Here is a 22,920-nt window from a genome sequence, read left to right as displayed (position 1 = left end):
CGTAGGCCCGCCCTTTCAATATTGTTCTGTAGTTCTCTTTGTGGTGTCTTTATCTGGTTTTGGTATCAAGGTAATGCTTGTAGAGGCCTAATAGAATGAATTTGGAAGTTTTCCTTCCTCTTGTATTTTTTGGACTATTTTGAGAAGAATAGGGTGTTAATTCTTCTTTAAGTGTTTGGTAAAATTGACCTGTGAAGCCATCTGTTCCTGGACTTTCGTTTGTTGAGAGTTTTATGATTATTGATGTGACTTCATTGTTGGTGATCAGTATGTTCAAATTTTCTATTTCTCCCTAATACAGTTTTGGGAACTTATATCTTTCTAGGAATTTATTTATTCTAGGTTGTCCAATTTGTTGGCATATAATTTTTCATAATATTCTCTTATAATCCTTTATGTTTCTGTGGTCTTGGTTGTTATTTCTCCTCTCTCTGATTTGTTTGTGTCCCCTCCTTCTAGGCCCCCTCTCTCTTTTAATGAGTCTGGTTAAAAGTTTATGGATTTGTTAATCTTTTCAAGGAAACACTTCCTAGTTTGTTCTGTGTTTTTTTAGTTTCTATTTCATTTATTTCTACTCTGATGTTTATATTTCTTTCCTTCTACTGGTTTTGAGTTTTGTCTGTTCTTCTTTTTGCCAGCTCCTTTCAATGTAGGTTAGGTAGTTTGAAAATTTTCTTGCTTCTTGAGGTGGGCCTGTATTACTATAAACTTCTCTCTTAGAACAGCTTTTGCTACCTCCCAAAGATTTTTGGACTGTATGTTTTCATTTTCACTTGTCTACATGTATTTTTTAAATTTCCTCTTTGATTTCTTGGTTGACCCATTCATTGTTTAGCACTTTAGCATGTTATTTAGTCTCTGTGTATTTGTGTTCTTTCAAGATTTTTTTCTTCTGCTTGATTTCTACTTTCATAGTATTGTAGTAAAAAAAGACACATGTCATGAGTTCAATCTTTTTTAATTGGTTGAGACTTGTTTTGTGGCATAATATGTAATCTATTCTGGAGAATGTTCCATTTGCACTTGTAAAGAACGTGTATTGCAAATATATTTGTTAGATCCATCTGGTTCAATGTGTCATTCAAAGCCACTGATTCCTTGTTTCTTTTCCATTTGCATGATCTCTCCTGTACTATTATTATATTACTATCAATTACTTCTTTTATGTTTGTTATTAGCTGCTTTATGTATTTGGGTGCTTCCATGTTGTGTGCATAAATATTTATAATTGTTACAGCTTGTTGGATTGCTCTTTTTATGAGTATATGATGTCATTCTTTGTCTCTTGTTAGTGTCATTGTTTTAAAGTGTATTTTGTGGGATAGAAGTATTGCTACCCCGGTTTTCTTCTGACATGCATTTGCACAATAATGCTTTTCCATCCCTTCACTTTTTTTTTTTCAATGTTTATTTATTTTTGGGACAGAGAGAGACAGAGCATGAACGGGGGAGGGGCAGAGAGAGAGGGAGACGCAGAATTGGAAACAGGCTCCAGGCTCTGAGCCATCAGCCCAGAGCCTGACGCAGGGCTCGAACTCACGGACCGCGAGATCGTGACCTGGCTGAAGTCGGACGCTTAACCGACTGCGCCACCTAGGCGCCCCTCCATCCCTTCACTTTTAATCTGCAGGTGTCTTTAGGTGTGAAATGAGACCCTTGTAGGCAGCATATAAGACACTTAAAAAAATTTTTTTTAATGTTTAGTTTTTTAGAGAAGAGAAAGAGACAGATCATGAGCAGGAAAGGGACAGAGAGAGAGGGAGACACATAATCTGAAGCAGGCTCCCGGCTCTGAGCTGTCAGCACAGAGCCCGATGCAGGGTTCAAACTCATAAACTATAAGATCATGACCTGAGCTGAAGTCAGATGCTTAACCCACTGAGCCACCCAGGCACAGCACCGCTCCCCCCCACCCCCAACGCCACCTTGTAGGCAGCATATAGATGGGTCTTATATCTTTATCCATTCTATGACCTTATGTCTTTTGATTGGAGTGTTTAGTCCATTTACATTCAAAGTAATTAGTGATAGGTATCTACTTACTGCCATTTTGTTTCTTGTTTTATGGTTGTTTTTGTAGTTATTCTCTGTTGCTTTCTTCTCTTGCTGTCTTCTTCTCACGGTTTGCTGGCTTTCTTTAGTGATATACTTGGATTCCTTTCTCTTTGTTTTTTGCATATCTATTACTGGTTTCTGATTTGTGGTTACCATTAAGTTGATATACAACATCTTCTGCGTATAGCAGTCTGTATTGTTGATGATCACTTAAGTGTGAACTGATTCTTTACTCCCCCCCCCCCCCAACATTTTAGGTATGTGGTGTCATACTTTACATCTTCTTATTTAATGCCTTGACTGACTTTTATAGATATATTTAAGTTTACTGGTTTTGTGCTTCCTACTTTTCTTCCTCCTACTTATGGTTTTTCCTTTCCACCCAAAGAGTCCCCTTTAATATTTCTAAGGATGAAGAAATGGTTGAAGGGATGGGATGGGGTGAAGTGATGGTTTAGTGGTCATGAATTCTTTTGACTTTAGTTTGGGAAATTATCTCTCCTTTTGTTCTGAATGATAGCCTTCCTGGATAAAGTATTCTTGGCTGCATTTTTTTTTTTTTGTTTTTGTTTTTTTTCCCCTTCAGCATGCCATTCCCTTCTGGCCTTCAAAGTTTCTGTTGAAAAACCAGCTGATAGCCTTATGGGGTTTCCTTTGCATGTACCCATTTTCTTTTTCTTGCTGCTTTAAAAATTCTCTTTATCACTACTTTTTGTCATTTGAATTTTATGTGTCTTGGTATGGACCTACTTGAGTTGATTTTGTTGGGGGTTCTCTGTTCCTCCTGGATCTGGGTTCCTGTTTCCTTCCCCAGATTCAAGATGTCTTCAGTGATTATTTCTTGAGATAGAATATTTTCTTCCCCCTTTTCTCTCTTCTTCCTCTGGGATCCCTATAATGGGAATGTTCTTGCACTTCATGGTGTCACTGAGTTCCCTAGTCTATTTTCATTTTTTATTATTCTTTTCCTTTATCCTGTTCAGCTTGATTGTTGTCTACTACTCTGTCCTCTAGGTCACTATTCCATTCTTCTGCTTCCTCAAGTCTACTATTTATTCCCTGTCATGTGTTTTTAATTTCAGATATTAAGTTCTTCATCTCTAATTGGTTCTTTTTTTATGTTTTCTGTCTCTTATTTGAGGGCCTCACTGAGGACCTCCACTCTTCTCAAGTCCAGGGAGTGTTGTTATGATCTTTACATGCTCTGTCAGGCATATTCTTATCACTGCTTCATTTAGCTCTATTGCTGTGATTTTATCGTTTTCTTTCATTTGGGACATATATCTTTGTCTGCTCATTTTGTCTAAATCTCTGTGCCTGTTTTGATGTGTTAGGAAAGTCAACTGTGTGCCCTGCTGTTGAAAGTAGTGGCCTTATACAAGAAGAAGTCTTGTAGTGCCCTCTGATGAAGTGTTTCCTGTTCACCAGAACCTGCTTTTCAGGGGTGTCTCCTGTGTGTGTTGTGGGCACCCTACTATTGTGGTTGAACCACTTCTGCCTTCAGACCAGTCATCTGCAGTGGTTCTCTCTACCTGTTTTGGGTGGTGTTTGGTCCCTGTGTTGTTAGTTGGCCAGTCCGGGGCCTCTATGGGCTTGTGTTGAGTCAGACCAGACATTTGCCAGCGTTGCAGTAGCACCAAACTGCAGGGTGCTTTCCCAGTGTTGTTCCCTGAAGAAGCATTTGTTAGTGGGTGGGTGTTGCAGTCAGACCAGTTGTCTGACCCCAGCCCACTGCTGTGGACACAACTGGACTGCTGTGTGTAGTTATTGTCCCATTTCCCCAGGCAGGAGTCACTTTGGAGTGATGTTGGCCTGTGTTGGGGCTGCTTGCACACCACCAGGCTTGTAGCACTACTTGGATGGATTCCAGCCAAGGGCATATTGGAGGGCAGGTCCACAGGAGAGTGCCAGCATAGTGCATGTGATGCCCTCCTGCTCTACCAGAGCTGATCTTGCTGATTTTTTTAAATTTATAGGTGTTAAGCCCCACTGGTTATAATAACTCATGAAGTTAGGTCCCCTCTGGTCTTCTAAGCCAATGTTGTGGGGACTCATCTTCCTCATGCAGTTCCCCCATGCCTGGGGTGCCTGGTGTGGGGTCTGCTCCTCTCCCCTGCCATAGCATCCCTCCGTCCCTTAGACAGTTCCACAGGTCTATTTGGCTCCCAGCCACTTCTCTGCCCTTCCTCCCCTCCCCTTAATTGTGGCCTCTTCTCTGCATTTAGCTGTAGAGAGTGTTTTCTGCCAGTCTTCAGTTCCTTTTCTGGGTTATTTACACTGATGTGGGTGTTATTTAGGTGTATCCTGGATTAAGGTGAACCTGGGATCCTCCTACTCTACCATCTTTCTTGCACGTCTAGCTTGGGGTTTTGATGGCGGTTAGGGGGTAGGGTCAGAATGAGGGCTTCCACTCCTGGTATGAATTTCCCACGGTGCCAAGGAGAGAGCACTTGAGCTTCGCATCTGGTGTCCAGATGTGCCCACAATGAGGAGAGTGGGGCTTAAAAGCTGTCAGTAGTCATACACCAAAATGGGGTCAGACTCTATTACAGTGATTTTCTATTGTTTTATTGGTTATTGAAACAGTGTGGATTTGTCTGTTTCTTCTTGCAGTTGTGTTTCCCCCATATATTTTGAAGCTATGTTATCAGTAGTATAAACGTTTAGAATTGTAGGTTTTCTTGATAAGTTGACCCCTTTTCATTATGAAATGATCATCTTTGCTTGCATAATAAGCTTTGCTCTGATGTCTGCATTGTTGGATTTTAATAGTCACTTCATTGATTGATATTAAGATGGTATATCCTGGCCAATCCTTTACCCTACCTATATGCCCTTATATTTAAACTAGGATTATTGTATGCAACATGTAGTTGGGATTTTTTAATCCATCTGACAATTTCTTTTTATTAAAGTGATCAGATCCCTTACATACCATTACAAAATGTATGTATAAATATAGTTAGGGTTAGGCCTATCATGTTGCAATTTTATTTTTACCTCGTCTGTTCTTTGTTCCCCCTTTTCCTCTCTTTTATGGTTCTGTGCATTTGAGTTCTAAACCAAGAGCTTTGTGGCCCTCAGTGTCGGTGCACTGACCAGCCCTGCCTTGTGTGTTCACCACTGGCTACCGTCCTCCAGTCCATGATGCTGATGCTTTAGGGTTAAGGAGGGATCCTCAGCCCCATCTTCTCAAGAGCTCGTGCGAGCCTCCTAAGGGAGCAGTGATTCCTTTCAGTTTTCTGCCACAAATATGTCTTGACCCCCCCCACCCCCTCATCTGTGTGTGTGTATGTGTGTATTTTTGGTATTTATAAAATTTTAGTTTAAAAATATGTGTGCAAGTAGAGACAATAGAGTTTCCATTGTACAAATGGACTGTATATCAAAACAGCTTAATAAGCCATGTGTTGGGGACTGAATGTTTATGTTTCCCTAATATTCATATGTTGATGGTCTAATTCCGAGTCGGCTGGATGTGGGATAGGGCCTTTGTAGAAGTAATAAGGTCCAGTGCAGCCTTAAGGGTGGGGTCCTGATCTGATAGGATTATGTCATCATTAGGAGAGAGCAGAGTTTACTGTCTTTTCACATGCACACAGAGAGGCCACATGACACACAGCAAAAGGGCAGACGCATACATGGCAAGAGAAGAGGCCTCAGGAGAAACCAGTCCTACCCGCACCAGATCTTAGACTCTAGCTTCCAGAACCGGGGGTAATGCATGTTTGTTGTTTAAGCTGCTTCATCTGGTATTCTGTGATGGCAGCCAGAGACACATTGTTTTCCAAAGAAACACATAATAAATCAAGGCTGGGCTCCCAGACTAGAATACAGACTTACTTATGACTTAGGACCATAGCGCTAGAATAGCATAGCCAGGGTTGCTTGGAACCCTGGGGGATGCTTTCTTTTGTCTTGCTGGGTTTTCCCAGGTCTAGAGAACCAGCCAGCTGTTTAATAAGACGCACATTTCAGAGCTTAAGCTAATTTAATCTGGAGCAGATGCACAGAGTGGAGGCATACGGACCGTGGCAGGCACTGCAGGAAAGCAGACTGGGGGTGCTCTCCAGGGCAGAATGAGAATGGGGAGCAGAGCCTGCAGCTCAGCACCTCGCTCTGTGGGAAGAGCTTGGGCGAGCCCGGACCACAGTGCCATCCCGTCCTGGGAGAGCCTGGGCTGGGCCCTGGGGCTCCATGCAGGTGCTAGACCTGGGGGGCAGGCCCTTTCCACTCCACTGAGCAGTGATATGAGCAGCCACAGCCACAGGCTTCTGCCCAAAGGACGGTTTGGCTTTGGGCCACAGCTCCTCATTCTCGTTGATGACTGTTCCGGGACACATCTGAGAGGCTTGAAGCCGAGTGTGACGAGTGGGATGCACCCACAATACCCGTCTCGGCGTCTAGTGAGAGGTTCTCAGTGGCCTTGTGACAGAATCCAGTGGTCTGAAGACCTTGGGGGCCAAGAGAGCCAGGAGGGGTCCTGGGGCGGCAGGAGAGTGGGGAGCTCTTGGGACGGTGAGCAGCAGCAGGGGCCACATCTGGGGGCGGCCATCATAGGGATCCGAGACTCCGAGATGGGGGACCGGAGCTTCCTCTGGGGGTCTAGAGACTCGCTGGGCACGATGGGCCCTGCTGGGGTGGCAGCTTGCTCATCGCCACCACCAGCCCATCCTTTTGCCTGTGCCCATCAACATGGCAATCAAGAGCTGCTTCTAGACGGCAGTCCCCCTTTGCAGGCAGAACCCCACTGCTCCCAGAGTGGGGGTGGGGCAGACACTGGTCGGAATCACAGAAGGCAGGGGGTGCCGATCAGGAAAAGTGGGTAAGCTCTCAGCTGTGCCGTGGCGTTAACGGGTGTTGCATCCCAAAGTCTCCCTTGCCCCAGAACCACCAGGAAAAGAATCTGGGTGCTAACTACTCAGAAATCCTGAAGGAACCTCTGGGCCTTCTAGATCCTCGTATCCAAGGGTGTCAGGACTGCCTAGGAGTCCCTGCTGGGTCTCCAAACATCAGCCATCTGCCCCCACCATTTTTACTATTAGCACCTGTACTATTACTTGTTTGAAAGGAATGATGTAAGTAAACCTGCTGCCTGAAAAGGGAAACTATGCATTACTACTACCAAAAGAAAACTAGTGAAGGCCACAAACAGACGGGGACAAGACAGAGCGAAACACAGGATGTCGTTCCATCTGACTGCACACGTGCCTGCTCTGCTTGATCGCAGAGGAGAGTGGGGGACTCAGGCCGAGGCACGCGCTGGGGCGGGGCGAGCTTGACGTGAGAAGCGGCATTCAGAGCTGGCGAGAGTTGGGGTGGACGGTCCCCATGAATGTCCCCAAACCACACCTGCGTGTCCCCTGCAAAGCCCATGCTGCTTTGCTTTCACCAACCAGTTGGACAGGAGTTGTGTCTCAGAGGCTGGCCTTTTGTCGTGGTGGACATGCATCATTGTGACAACTGCAGCGTCATATGCAGTGTCCAGGCTCTTGCGGTGGCATGCCCCAGGTGCTCCTACCCCACACTCACCACCGAAGGGGGCGCCGAGTTGCAGTCCAAGGTTAATGGAAAGTGAGTTCCACTTTCCGGTCCTGATGAGTGCGGACCCGAGACGGGCTCCACCTGAGCCCCCTACCCCATCTGGGCTGCAGTCCCACCACCACATGGTTCTCTGTGAGGCCGCTTGCAGGCTTCCCATCTTTCTTGCTCTCATGGACCCCCCCCCCCCACCGCAGGGGTGCAGCCTTGCCGGGGCCAGCAGGCCTGCCCCTCTCCTCAGTGCCCGCAGCTTGGATGCCCACCCTGTGCCCAGAGGAGGACTGTCAAACCTCTGAAGATACAGCAGGAGAGCGCCCCTCCTACCCCCCACCGCCGGTCAGCAAAATGAACGGAGCTGTGTGCACCAAGGCCCAAATCTATGCAGCGGGAGGGCCGTCACCAGAGATGGGCACTGCTGCTCGGCCTCCCGGAGTCTGGTGCCACTCCATGTGACAAGGAGGCTGCCTCTCTGCCAGGTGGTGGGGGGACCCTGTCACCTGTGTGGCCTGTCCTGCTGCTGTCCCAACCCAAGGACCCTGGGCTAAAAGGTGCACCGTAAAGTGCCACGTAAACGCAGACGTTCACTACCACACCAAGAACCCCTCGGCCAAGGGTGTCCCCAGACCCTGTCTTGCCGCACGGTCCCAGGAGATTCTCTGGCACCCCTCGCTCTCTCCCCATGTCTCCGGCCAGCGGACAGGAGAGAGCTTGAAAAACCAAAGTCCCTTTTCCCCCAAAATATTCTTTATTCTTGCATTACATTTGTGTTTCCAGTTGTGAATAAAAAATGCTTAGAAAGTGGTTACAAAACAGCGTGAACTGGACACGAGGCGCAGACTCGCCTTCTCCACGTGTGACGACACAGGGCCTGGCGTCGGGGTCGGGCTGGCCTGCCTGGGCTCAGTCGGGCTTCTCACTCTCAGAATCTAGAAAACAAAACCGCCACAGCTGATTACAGGCCCAACTCGGTCACACGAGGCCCTGGAACGTGGAACAGTGTTGCCAGCACAGACCTACTCCTTGGAGAGCCGGTGGCCCGTGACCCTCACATTGTGCAGGCCCCAGGCAGCCTCTGCCATCTGTCCGGCTTCTGCACGGGGTGACTGCCCAGGACCAGACAGGACTTCCCAGCACCTGCACATCTGCAGCGTCACACTCCTTGGACACGGTGAGAGAAGCAGCAGCCCTGAGGTGCACTGCTTCTGAAAAGGGGGCTCCCCCTCCCTCCAAGAGCACGGGCATAAAGCCTGACCGCCTGTCAGCTGGCTGGGGCAAGAGACACCGCAAACCTTGAGGAGTGCGTACAGGGCACGTGCAGCACAGACCGCTGAGCATGATGCCATCAGGGGCGGGTTGGCTGCAAATAGCTGCTGAGCGCCACAAGGGGCCCCCAACAAACCTGCACTGGTCCTACGAGCTTCACATCACCTCCCAAGCTTCACATCACCTCCCAAGCCTACGAGCCCAATGCTGATCCGGGAGAAGGTACAGAGGAGCCCACCCCCCGCCCCCGGTTCTGTCCACGGGGTGAGTCGTGCCAACTTGGCTTTGTGCAACTTTAGCCAACACGGACAGGGGTCAGGTACCACTTAGTTGATAAGACTCACATCCTCCATGGGGTGCAGCCCACTGCATGTCTACATGCAGTTCAAGTCCAGAGTAGTTGAAAGCCGAGCAAACAGGCCTGGAGGCAGCAAAGCTGGGTCCTCAGGTCCCAGGTCCCACCTGGTGAGCACCCTGTGCAGAAGACGGGGGTCCTGCCTAACATCCCACTCTTGCCCCCTGACCCAGCTCAACATCCATCACATGTGGCTCCTGCTAGGAACACAGCACCCACCGTTCAATCCCCAGGCCCCCTCACTGCCACCCCAACCTCCTAGGCCAGGTGTCCATGGCAAGGGTGGAGCTGAGTGTTAAGCTGCACCCGGAAGAGCCTAGGATGCTGGCCGGTTCAGCTTTTATGTGGGCAGAGAGTAAGGAAAAGATGTTGTTCCACACTGTTTTCAAGCAAAAATGTTTATTTTCCTCCTTCATATATACAATCTCTTGGGGATTCCGTGCCACTGACCATCCACGTACAAGGCCAGGACCCCAAATCTCACCTCTGGTGCAGCAGTGGAGAGGGGGGTGCATAGGAGAAAGGCAGCTTCCACCACCCCCAGGACCCAGGCGCACGAGATTCTCCACCAAGGGACTGAGGGGCACATTACAGAGAACAGAAATCTCTTACTACAGCATCGCGCCCTGCGTAATCACCTAAGAAACTCAATTCTAACCGAATTGATGGAATAACACATTTAAAATAATTTAGCCAGGTCTAGTGAGGTCCCAGAGTACAGCAGAACTATATAGTTTTCACAGCTAGGCAGCCCAAGACAGCTGCCTTCTGATAGGAAGTGGTAAAGATCTTGGCCATGAGGAGCGGGGACTTCAGCTCCCACGGGGGGCTATTTGGTGCCCATCTGGGAGGAGTCTCACCGAAATCTCCAGAAGGGGAGTACTCACGCCACAGGCAGGGCAACCTGTGTGCACACAGCAGACTGAGACCCAGGCCTCGCTGGAAACGATGGAAAAGGAAGAACAGCTGGCAGGAGGGTCAGCAGAAACCCAGAGCTGAGGGGGGCGATGGGGCCTCTGCAGGGTGGATGCCCTGCCTATACCCCACAGGCTTTGGGTCAAGAGGGTGTGGCTGCTCATCTAGCACTTTCCAGCAGGCTATGCACAGCCAAAAGCTGCTGCTGCTGTTTCTTACTAAGAGACCTACTGCTGCCAGCAACACTCTGTTCCAGTAACCACATGTCCCTGGGCAGCCTGTCGGCAGCATGCAGAGCCCTGCAGCTGGCGGGCGGGGGTGAGGATAGGGGTGTCCATCTGTCTGTGATCTGTGACCACAGAAGCCCAGAGAGGCCTCATCTACAACAGAAGTCAGGTTTTAGTTTCAGATTTATAAACCATTATCTCTGCGATTTAAAATGGGAAATAACAATATCAATGCACAAGCCAATTATAAAAATGAAATACACCTTTTCCAACGTACGGTTTTTTTTAAACATTTCTTTCCATCAGGGAACAGAAAAGCTGGAATTCAAGGCACTGTACTTCTGCAGGGAGATTACAATGTTCTAACCATCAGTTCAAGTACAGGAAATGGGTGCGAAGGCTGCAAGTGCAAACCATGGGAACAGAAGAAGGAACAGGGTCTGCGGCAGTAAAGGAAGCAAGCGTTGCTGCCCACACACTGGCCCCTCACCAGGCACCCATGGGCAGGCGGGGCAGAGGCCAAGCCATAAGCTGGCTCCTCCGGACTGTTCAGTTCAGCACATTCCAGCGGCCAAGCGGGAAGAGAGAGCTATGTGATTCGCAGTCTGGGACCAGGCGCGCTGACCACAGGTGGCCGCAAGAACACGGGAAGTGCAGGCATGCCTGCTGCACCCAAGCCTAGCCCCCTGGCGGGTCTCTGGCTGCCCACCTGGGCTGCCCAGGGCCCCCAGGACACTGGAGCTGGGAGCAGGATTCCGTAGTGGCCCAGAGGCTGCGCGCGGGGCGGGGCTGGTAGGCCAGAAAGGGCAGTACCTGGCACGGGCAGGCCTGGGGTGGTTCCAGGAACGGCCGCGGTGGATAGAGGGCTGGGCGCTGGGGCCAGACACGGTGTCCCCACCGCTGCTCGAGAGGCGTTCATCTACAAGACAAGAAGAGGAAGGTATGTGTGGCTGCCAACAGCTGCCCCTCCCAGGGGTCCCCACAGATTCTCTATCCTCGGCAGAGCGTGGTCTCCAGGACCTGCCGTCGGATGCCTTCTAACGGCTGGTATCAGAGAGCATGCGGCCAGGAAGCAGCCAGTGCCCTCTCTTGCTTCTTAAGCTGCAGCCTGGCCACCCCTATGCCCCGGCTGTCCTCGCAGGGCAGACCCTGTGGGGCCCGAGTCCTGAGGATGCAGTGGTGCGGGACTGCACACCCAAGGGCCTCCTGCTTGGCCAGGACCTCATGGACCTTTACGTAAAGACCACAGCCTGGGAGCCTGTGGCAGGGCAGGCCCTCCACACCCCAGAGGAGCAGCAGCATGAGGATGAGAAAGCGGAGATGGTTGGTGAGACCAGCATGGCCAGGATACAGAACACAGGCCACAAAGAGATTACGGCCTCACTTCAACTCTCAAGGTGCAGGCAGACCTAATAAAGCACCCAAAGAAAGACAGCACAGCCAAATGGAGCCGGCCCCAGAAATGCAAGGCTGCTGTCCCGGCGGGTGTCACTGCCCCTCGACCCCAATCACACACCGAGGGAGGACCCCGTCTGATGCTCTCCACAGATGCAGGGAGAGTGGCTGAGAAGTTCCATACTCTTTCATGGAAAACACAGCAACCAAGGCTGGAGGCCGCCTCCTCCATCTGTGAGGACCTCTGTGGAATCCGCAGCCAAACCTCCACTGCTTTGAAATGCTAGAAGCACTTCCCCCGCAGCTCGCTCTCCTCCCAGTCCGCACTGTGTGGGAAGTCCCAGCCAAGGCAAGAAAAGGAATAGAGTCATAGGCTGGAAAAGAAATGAAACCATCCTCATTTGCAGAGGAAGGACTGTGTCTGGAGAAAACCAAAAGCCTGTACAAACTGATTTCTAGAACTAACAAGCAAATGTAACAAGATGGCAGGATACAAGGTACAGAATTCTATATACTAGCAACGAACAACTGGGAAGTGACATTTAAGAATACAATTTCCATTCACATTCCAAAACATCAGTTATACAGGAATACATTTCACGAAAGATGAAAGATGTGTAACACCTACAAAACTTTGCTGAGAGAAAATTAAAAAGACACAATGACACAGATGCCATGTTCATAGGAATACTTAGGACTGTTAATATGTCAGATTTCACCCAGTTGATCAACAGACTCCATTAAATCTCAATCAAAATCCCAGCAAGCTATTTTATAGAAATAGGCTGCTTCTAAAATGTGTATGAACGTATTAAGGACCTAGAGAAATCAAATTCTTAAAGACTGATGCTGGAGGTTGTATTGTACTAGATATTAAACTTACCATAAATCCGCAGTACTTAAGTCTACTATCATAAGGATGAAAGAATTGCTCAGTGGGACAAACCCGTGAGTTCAGAAATGGATCTACACATACACAACCACCTGACCAACATCTGTACGATTCAGTGTGGAAAGGAAGGTGCTACAACAACCAGATATGCACAAAAGGAAAAAACAAAAGACTTGATCCCAACATTAAACCATACACAAAAGTTCATTTGAAGTGGCTTACAGGCCTCAATGCAGCAGCTAAAACTATGAAGGTTCTAGAAAAAAAAGACAGGAACATAAGAGAATATCGGGATTTGAAAGAGGCAAAGATTCCTTATGTACACACAAAAAATTAAATCATTGTATAAACTGGACCACAACAATATTGAAACTTTTGCCATTTCATGTTCACCATTAAAACAATGAAAAAACAAGCCACAGACTGGTATAATGTAGCCATAGTATATAATGAACTCACTATTTAATAATCAAGAGATAATTCAGCTTTTCAAAAGTAAAGATCACTGACCAGGCACTTTACAAAAGATAGCCAGTAAGACTATGAAAAGGAGCTCAAAAGCAAATGAAAACAATATAAGAAACCAACTGCTAGGCCTCTGATTCTTTTTACAGGTAAATTTTCAAATAAAACATTCCACACACCTTAAAAAGCCAAAAGACAATATAAAGGAAAACTATGTAAAACAGAACTGTAAAATACTATTTGAAAGACTAAGATTGAGAATTTTGGCAGAAAGCTGGAAACTTATAAAAAAGAATACAGCAGACTTCCAGGAAAATGTTGGGAGTAGGAGGATCCTAAGCTCACTTCATCCCAGGATACACCTAGATAACATCCACATGGGTGTAAATAACCCAGAAAGTGACCCAAAGACTGGCAGAACAGACTGTCCACAGCAAAATACACAGAAGAGGTCACACTGAAGCAGGTAGTAAGGGTGGAGACATGGTCAAGATCCAGACAGACTCAGGACTTTCTGCAGGAGGGAGGGATGCCTCAGGCCTACAGAGGGGAGAGAAACAGACCCTCACCCCAGGCACAGAGAACCCACATGAAAGTCAGAGGGGCAGAATTACACCAGTCCTTCAAATCAGCAGGGCAGCACACCCGGGACTTCAAAAATTGGCCAGCTCAGCTGTGGGAAAAACCTGGAGGGTCAGGGGAAACTGACCCCTACTCTTAGCACAACAAATAGCCCTCCTGAGATATAGCATAAAAGCAGTGGTCTGAAAAACGCCTGAGTTCTAGATTTACTTACTAATCTCAGAGTATGTGCTGGAGGGGCAGGGACGTTTGGAAGACTTTTCCAAAAACAAAAGAGCTGGCGGGTGCCATTTCCTCCCCAACCCGCAGCTTAGATACAGACACCCATGGAAACCAGTGCAGCACGAACACTCCACCTAGGTTGCTAAATAGCATGCTCCACCCCTGCACTCTTCTGCAGATACCTACCTCTGACTGGACCACCTTCCACGCCTCTGATCCCCTCCTACAGCTGACCTGCACAAACCTTGCTAACACCACACAGCCCACCCCACCCCACCCTCGTCCCCATGTTCTCCCACAGACCTGCCCCTCCAGTACACACTTGACCGGAGCTGATCATAGCAGTGCTACGAGTCTGGCAGTGTGTAGGCAGACCTGATGGGCCAGCACCACTCCAAAGTGACTCCTGCCAAGGGAGAAAGGATGATCACCACATATAGGAGTCCCAACTGTGGTCCCAGCTAGGGGCGGACATCTGGTCTGACTGCAGTCCCTCTCACCAACAAAAGCTTCCCAGGGAACAACACAGGGAAAGCACTCTGCAGTTCGGTGCTACTACATTTCTGGCAAATGCCTGGTCTGATGCATTTCAAGCCCAAGGCTGCCCTGGAGTGGCCCACTAACAATACAGGGACCACACTCTGCCCACAACAGGCAAAGAGCCACTGCAGACTACCAGTCTGAAGGAAAAAGCGGCTTAGCCACAACAGTGGGGTACACGCAGCACACACAGGAGACACCCCTGCAGCTCCAGGTTCTGGAGAACAGGGGACACTGCAGTACATGCCACTATAGGACCCTCTTCCTCATAAGGACCACTACCTTAAGCAGGAGATGTAGCTGGCTTTCCTAACACATAGAAGCAGACACAGAGAGACAAAATGAGGAGACAGAGGAATATATCCCAAATGAAAGAACAGGACAAAATTAGAAGACAGCTAATTGAAGTGGTTAAAAGTAATATGCCTGATAGAGAATGTAAAGTAATGATGGAAGAGGTACTCACTGGACTTGAGAAAAGAGTGGAGGACCTGAGACCCTCAACAAAGACACAAACATAAAAAAGAACAGAGATGAAGAACTCAATCACTGAAATTAAAAATACACTAGAGTGATAAATAGTGGATTAGAGGAAACAGAACAGAGCAGCAACCTAGAGGACAGAGGAATGAAAAGCAATCTGGCTGAAAAACTGGAGAGAGAAAAAGAATAATAAAAAATAAATATAGACTTAGGGAACTCAGCAAACCATCAAGTGCAGTAGTATTCACATTACAGGGATCTCAGAAGAAGAAAAGAGAAAAGGGGGCAGAAAAATCTATCTCAAGAAATAATCACTGAAAATGTCTCAAATCTGGGGAAGGAAAAAGAAATCCATATCCAGGAGGCACAGAGAGCCCCCAACAAAATCAACCCAAGTAGGTCTACACCAAGACACATAAAATTCAAATGGCAAAAAGTAGTGATAAAGAGAATTTTTAAAGCAGCAAAAAAAGAAAATGGTTACATACAAAGGAAACCCCATAAGGCTATCAGCTGGTTTTTCAACAGAAATTTTGAAGGCCAGAAGGGAATGGCATGCTGAAGGGGGAAAAAAACAAAAACAAAAACAAAAAAAACATGCAGCCAAGAATACTTTACCCAGGAAGGCTATCATTCAGAACAGGAGAGATAATTTCCTAGACAAACTAAAGTCAAAAGAATTCATGACGACTAAACCATCACTTCACCCCATCCCATCCCTTCAACCATTTCTTCATCCTTAGAAATATTAAAGGGGACTCTTTGGGTGGAAAGGAAAAACCATAAGTAGGAGGAAGAAAAGTAGGAAACACAAAACCAGTAAACTTAAGTATATCTATAAAAGTCAGTCAAAGGATATATAAGAAGATGTAAAGTATACATACCTAAATGTGGGGGCAGGGGGGAGGGAAGGAGTAAAGAATCAGTTCACACTTAAGTGACCATCAACAATACAGACTGCTATATGCAGAAGATGTTATATATCAACTTAATGATAACCACAAATCAGAAACCAGTAATAGATACGCAAAAAACAAAGAGAAAGGAATCCAAGTATATCACTAAAGAAAGCCAGCAAACCGTGAGAAGAAGACAGCAAGAGAAGAAAGCAACAGAGAATAACTACAAAAACAACCATAAAACAAGAAACAAAATGGCAGTAAGTAGCTACCTATCACTAATTACTTTGAATGTAAATGGACTAAACACTCCAATCAAAAGACATAAGGTGAAAGAATAGATAAAAATACAAGACCCATCTATATGCTGCCTACAAGGGACTCATTTCACACCTAAAGACACCTGCAGATTAAAAGTGAAGGGATGGAAAAGCATTATTGTGCAAATGCATGTCAGAAGAAAACCGGGGTAGCAATACTTCTATCCAACAAAATACACTTTAAAACAATAACAGTAACAAGAGACAAAGAAGGACATCATATACCCATAAAGAGAGCAATCCAACAAGAAGCTATAACAATTATAAATATTTATGCACATAGCATGGGAGCACCCAAATACATAAAGCAGCTAATAACAAACATAAAGGAAGTAATCGATAGTAATACAATAATAGTACAGGACTTTAACACCCTACTAATAACATCAGTGAAGAGATCATCCAAAGAGAAAATAAACAAAGGAATCAGTGGCTTTGAATGGTACGTTGGACCAGATGGATCTAACAGATATATTCACAGTACACATTTTTACAGGTGCACATGGAACATTCTCCAGAATAGATTACATATTATGCCACAAAACAAGTCTCAACAAGTTCAGGAAGACTGAACTCATGCCATGCATCTATTCTGACTACAATGCTATGAAAGCAGAAATCCAGCAGCAGAGAAAAATCTGGAAAGAACACAAATACACAGACTAAATAGCATGCTACTAAACAATGAGTGGGCCAACCAAGAAATCAAAGAGGAAATTTAAAAAATACATGGAGACAAATGAAAACACAACAGTCCAAAATCTTTGGGATCCAGCAAAAGCTGTTCTAAGAGAGAAGTTTACAGCAATACAGGCCTACCTCAAGAAGCAAGAAAAATCTCAAACAACCTAACCTACATTGAAAGGAGCTGGCAAAAGAACAAACAAAAATTAAAACCAGTAGAAGGAAGGAAATAGTAAATATCAGAGCAGAAATAAATGAAACAAATTAAAAAAACTAAAAACAACAACAAAACAATAGATCAATAAAATCAGGAAGTGGACTCACCAAAAGAGAGGGGAGTGGGGAGGGAAAGTGGGAGAGGACTCAAGTAAAATCAGAAATGAAAGAGGAGAAATAACAACCAACACCACAGAAATAAAAGGATTATACTGTGAAAAATTATATGACAACAAATTGGATAACCTAGAAGAAATGGATAAATTCCTAGAAAAATATAGGAAATTTGAACAGACTGATCACCAACAATGAAGTCATGTCAATAATCAAAAAACTCCCAACAAATGATGGCTTCACAGGTCAATTGAACCAAACATTTAAAGAAAAGTTAATATACCCTGTTCTCAAAATTGTCCAAAAAATAGAAGAGGAAGGAAAACTTCCAAATTCATTCTACAAGGCCTCTACAAGCATTACCCTGATGCCAAAACCAGATAAAGACATCACAAACAAAGAGAACTACAGGACAATATCTCTTAACAACATGCAAAAATCCTCATCAAATACTAGCAAAATGAACCCAAGAATACGTTAAAAAATTATGCACCACAATCAAGTGGGATTTATTCCTGGGTTGCAAGGGTGGTTCAGTATTCAGAAATCAATCAACAAGAGATCAATCAAATCAACAAGAGATAGCATAAAAACCATATGATCATTTCAATAGATGCAGAAAAAGCATGATGAAACTCAACATCTATTCATGAAACAAACTCTCAACAAAGTGGGTTTAGAGCTACCATACCTCAAGATCATAAATGCCATATATGAAAAACCCACACCTAACATCATATTCAATGGGGAAAAACTGAGAACTTTTCCCTAAGATCAGGAATAAGACAAGGATGTCCACTCTCACCACTTTTATTCAACATAGTACTGGAGAGGTCCTAGCCACAGTAATCAGACACAAAAGATGACATGATAATATCAAAGAAAACCCTAAAGATTTCACCAAAAAACTGAACTGATAAACTGTTTAAAGTCAAGTTGCAGGATACAAAACCAATATACACAAATCTGTTGCATTTCCAGACACTAATAAGAAGTAGCAAAAAGAGAAATTAAGAAAACACTCCCATTTAGAACTGCACCAAAGAGAGTGAAACACCTAGGGAAAAAAACTAAACCAAGTAGGTGAAAGACCTGTACTCTGAGAACGATAAAATAGTGACGAAAGAAACTGAAGATGACACAAATGGAAAGATATTCTATGTTCATGGACTGGGAGAATAAGTATTATTAAAATGTTCATAGTACCCAAAGCAATCTACACATTTAATGCAATCCTTATGAGAATACCAACAGCATTTTTCACAAAACTAGAACAAGTAATCCTATTGTATGGATTTGTATAGAACCACAAAAGACCCCAAATAGCCAAAGCCATCTTGAAAAAGAACAAAACTGACAGTAGCACAATTCCAGATTTCAAGATACACTACAAAGCTCTGGCAATCAAAACAGTATTGTACTGGCACAAAAGTATACACATAGGTCAATGGAACAGAAGAGAGAGCCCAGAAATAAACCCACGATTATATAATCAATTAGTCTCTGATAAAGGTGGCAAGAATATGCAATGGGGAAAAAGACAATCTCTTCAACAAGTGGTGTTGGGAATGCTGGACAGCTACATGCAAAAGAAAGAATCTGGAACACCTTCTCATATCATACACAAAAATCACTCGAAATGGATGAAAGACCTAAATATGAGACCTGAAACCATAAAAATCCTAGAAGAGAACATAGGCAGGAATGTCTCTGAGATTGGCTATAGCAACATTTTTCCAGATAATGTCTCCTGAGGTGAGGGAAACAAAAAGCAAGATAAACAATTGGTACTACATCAAAATAAAAAGCTTCCTGACAACAAAGGAAACAGTCAACATAACTAAAAGGCAACCTAGTAATGGGACAAGATATCTGCAAATGATATATCTGATAATGGGTTAGAATCCAAAATATAGGAAGAAGTTACACAACACCAAAAAAATAATCTAATTAAAAATAGGCAGAATACGCTAACAGACATTTCTCCAAAGAACACATACAGATGGCCAATAGACATATGAGAAGATGATGTTTAACATCACTAATCATTAGGAAGATGCAAATCAATGACATACCACCTCACATGTGTCAGAATGACTAAAATCAAAAACACAAGAAACAAGTGTTGGTGAGGATGTGGACAAAAAGGAACCCTCATGCAGTGTTGGTGGAAATACAGACTGGTGCAGCCATTATGGCAACAGTATGGAAATTCCTCAAAAAATTAAAAATCGAATTTCCCTACAATCCAGGAATTCCACTACTGGGTATTTACCCAAAGAATATGAAAACTAACTCAAAAATATATATGCACCCCTATGTTTATTGCAGCATCATTTAAAATAGACAAATTGTGGAAGCATCCCAAGTGTCCACTGATAGATGAATGGATAAAGACTAGGTGGTAGGGGCTCCTGGGTGGCTCAGTCGATTGAGCCTTGACTTCGGCTCAGGTCATGATCTCGTGGTTTACAGGTTCGAGCCCCGCATCAGGCTCTGTGCTGACAGCTCAGAGCCTGGAGCCTGCTTCGGATTCTGTGTCTCCCTCTCTCTCTGCCCCTCCCACCTCACGCTCTCTCTCTCTCCCCTTCAAAAATAAATAAATATCAAAAAAAATGTTTAAAAAAAGACTAGGTGGTAGATACGTACAATGGAATATTAATCAGCCTAAAAAAGAATGAAATCTTACCTTTTGCAACAACATGGATGGGTCAGAGAGGGTATAATGCTAAGTGAAATAAGTCAGAGAAAGACAAATCCCATATGATTTCACTTATATATGGAATTTTAAAAACAAAACAGACAAAAAACCTGACTCTTGACTGAGAACTGATGGTTACTAGAGTGAGGTGGCTGGGGGGGATGGGTGACATAGGTGAGGGGATTACGAGGACACTTATGATGAACACTAAGAAATGTACAGAATTTGTGAATCACTATATTGTACCCCTGAAGCTAATATAATACTGTATGTTAACTATACTGTAATTTTTTTAAAGGGTATAGCAGATGTGGATGGTGATTTTCAACTTAAATAATAAATTTAAAACTCAATGAATAAGATTAAAAGCAGTATAGACACAGAGACAAATATGGTGAACTAAAAGATGTGAAGAAGGGGTACCTGGCTGGCTCAGGGGGTTAAGCATCCGACTCTTGATTTCGGCTCAGGTCATCATCTCACTGTTTGTGATACTGAGCCCCATATCGGGCTCTGTGTTGACAGTGCAGAGTCCACTTGGGATTCTCTCTCCCTCTTTCTGCCCCTTCCCCACTCATATTTTCTCTCTCTCTCAAAAAACATTAAAAAAATAAAAGATCTGAAGAAGATACCCAAACTAAACTATGAAGGGACAAAAGATTAGAAAACATGTAAGAGGGACACCTGGGTGGCACAGTCAGTTAAGCATCCAACTTCAGCTCAGGTCACGATCTCACAGTTCGTGAGTTCGAGCCCCACGTTGAGCTCTCTGCTGTCATTGCAGAGCCTTCTGATCCTCTGTCTCTCTCTTTCTCTGCCTCCCCTGTTTTCTCATTAAAAGAAACAACAACATTAAAAGAACAGCACATTAATTTTCACATTAAAAGAAACAACAACAACAACATGTAAGGGACCAAGGACAGAGTAATATGGACTGGAATATCAGCAGAATAAGAGGCAGAGGAGAGTGGGTCAGCTGTATGGGAAGATATAATGGCGGAAAAACATCCATATTTGATTGAGAAATGAAACTGTGGTGTCAAGGAGCCCTTTGAAGTCTAAGCAGAATAAAAATGTATATTCTTAGGCATCTCATAATAAATATTCTAATTAAATGAAACGTATTAGAAGCCAGAAGAAAAAGAATTATCTTCAAAGTAACAACAGACTGGCAGCTCACTTCCAAGAAAAACAGGAAAGCCACATAACAGCACAATGAAAATGTCACAACGCTCAGAAGATTGTTGCTAACCTAGAATCCTATACCCACTGAAAATATCCTTCAAGAATGACAATGACATTAAGACATTTTTAGACAAAAATGGAGACATAAGTCATTGGTACACATATATTAAAGGAAATCCTAATGGAAATAGATCCTAGAGGGAAGATTAGTGGCAAGAAAGAATGATGGGGCACCTGAGTGGCTCAGTCGGTTGAGTGTCCAATTTTGGCTCAGGTCATGATCTCACAGTTTGTGAGTTCAGGCCCTGCATTGGGCTCTCTCCTGTCAGCATAGAGCCTGCTTAGGATCCTCTGTCCCCCATCTTTGCACCTGCCCTGCTCATGCTCTCTCTCAAAAATAAACATTAAAAAAAAATGAAAAAACACAGTAAATATGCAGATATAGGTGAATATTGACTGTATAAAAAATGTATTGTGAGACTGAAAGTTTATATAGAATTGAAAGAAGTTAGGAGGACAGTAAAAGTTATTAAAGTGTTTTGTGGCCTTTCCATTGTCTGGGAAGTTGGTACAAGAAAATTAGACTGTGATAATTTAAGGATGTATGCTAAAGTGCTTAGAATAATCATTAAATGAACAGGAAGGGAAAGTAAAATTTCCCAGCTAACTGTGGGAGGAAAAAAAGAGTATATCTAAGAGAGAAAAAGGAACATGGAACAGATAGGACAAATAGAAAACATATAAGGGATTTAAGCTAAAACATACAGTTGGCCCTGAACAACACAGTTTTGAACTGTGCAGGTCTACTTATAATCAGAGTTTTTACAGTGCACTACTGTAAATGTATTTTATTTCTCATTATTTTCTTAATATTTTTTTCTAGCTTAGTTTATTATAAGACTATAGTATATAATACAACATAGAAAATATGTGTTAACTAACTGTTTATGTTATCAGTAAGGCTTCAACAGTAGGCTGTCAGTAGCTAAGTTTTAGGGGGGGTCAAAAGTTATATGTAGACTTGACTGAGCAAGGTTGTCCACTCCCTTCACTCCTGAATTGTTCAAGAGTCTGTATATGCAATTAAATTAAATGTAAATGTTCAAAGTTTTAAAACAATTATATGCTGTTTACAAGAGAAACATCTGAAACAAGGATATAGAAATACTGAAAGTAAAGGATAGGAAACCATACCATGTAAGCAGTAACCCAACACAAGCTAGTGTACCTACAGCAACTTCAGACAAACTAGATTTAAAGGCAAAAATCGTAATAGAGGTACTTCATACTATTAAAAGTTCAACTCACAAGGAAAACAGTAAATCTAAATATGAACATACCTGATAACCTGCCCTCAAAATATGCCCTCAAAACTGCAGTAAGAAATATACAAGTCCACACCATAGTGGGAAATTTTTTTAATTCCTCTTTCAATAACTGAAAGAATATTCAAAAACACACAAATCTCAGCAAGAATGACATAAGGAAAATGAAGGAGTAGGCAGCTTCAAACTTCCATGCCTTCACAGAAATGGTGAAAAGACAACCAGAAACCATCAAAACTAACTTTATCAGAACTCCAGAAAACAGTTAAAGGTTTATGGCAATGAAATAGAAGTAAAAGACAAATCAAGAAAAAAGCAAATATTTAGAAGCTGGAAAGCACTGTGGTGTTTTTACTGGCCCCTGGCCCTCCCCGCTTCCTAGCTTTACAACTGCCTTGAAGAGGGCAGCCTGTGTTTCCAGTGTGGGAGCCTGGCCCTTGGTTCCAGAGGGAGCAGAGCTCTCACTCACAATTTATTGTGTATGTCTATTATATCCTGTGTAAAGGCCACCTGAAGGACTGACACAAGATGCACATATCTG

At 44.2% G+C, this 22,920-nt stretch overlaps 1 protein-coding gene across 1 annotated transcript in view; it reads right to left on the bottom strand.

Annotated features, from left to right (window-relative positions):
* Positions 1-8,319: 8,319 nt before the first annotated feature.
* The window catches only part of WNK2 (WNK lysine deficient protein kinase 2), a 131,054-nt gene continuing 116,453 nt past the window's right edge, over positions 8,320-22,920 (bottom strand). The window contains 2 exon segments of the mRNA XM_030293510.1: positions 8,320-8,522; positions 11,170-11,275. Coding sequence (XP_030149370.1) covers positions 8,497-8,522; positions 11,170-11,275 — 132 coding nt within the window. The 3' untranslated portion in view covers positions 8,320-8,496.

Source organism: Lynx canadensis, chromosome D4 (genome assembly GCF_007474595.2).
Source record: "Lynx canadensis isolate LIC74 chromosome D4, mLynCan4.pri.v2, whole genome shotgun sequence".
NCBI lineage: Eukaryota > Metazoa > Chordata > Mammalia > Carnivora > Felidae > Lynx > Lynx canadensis.
Note: the sequence above shows the minus strand (reverse complement) of the source record. Positions and strands in the feature narration are given on the sequence as shown.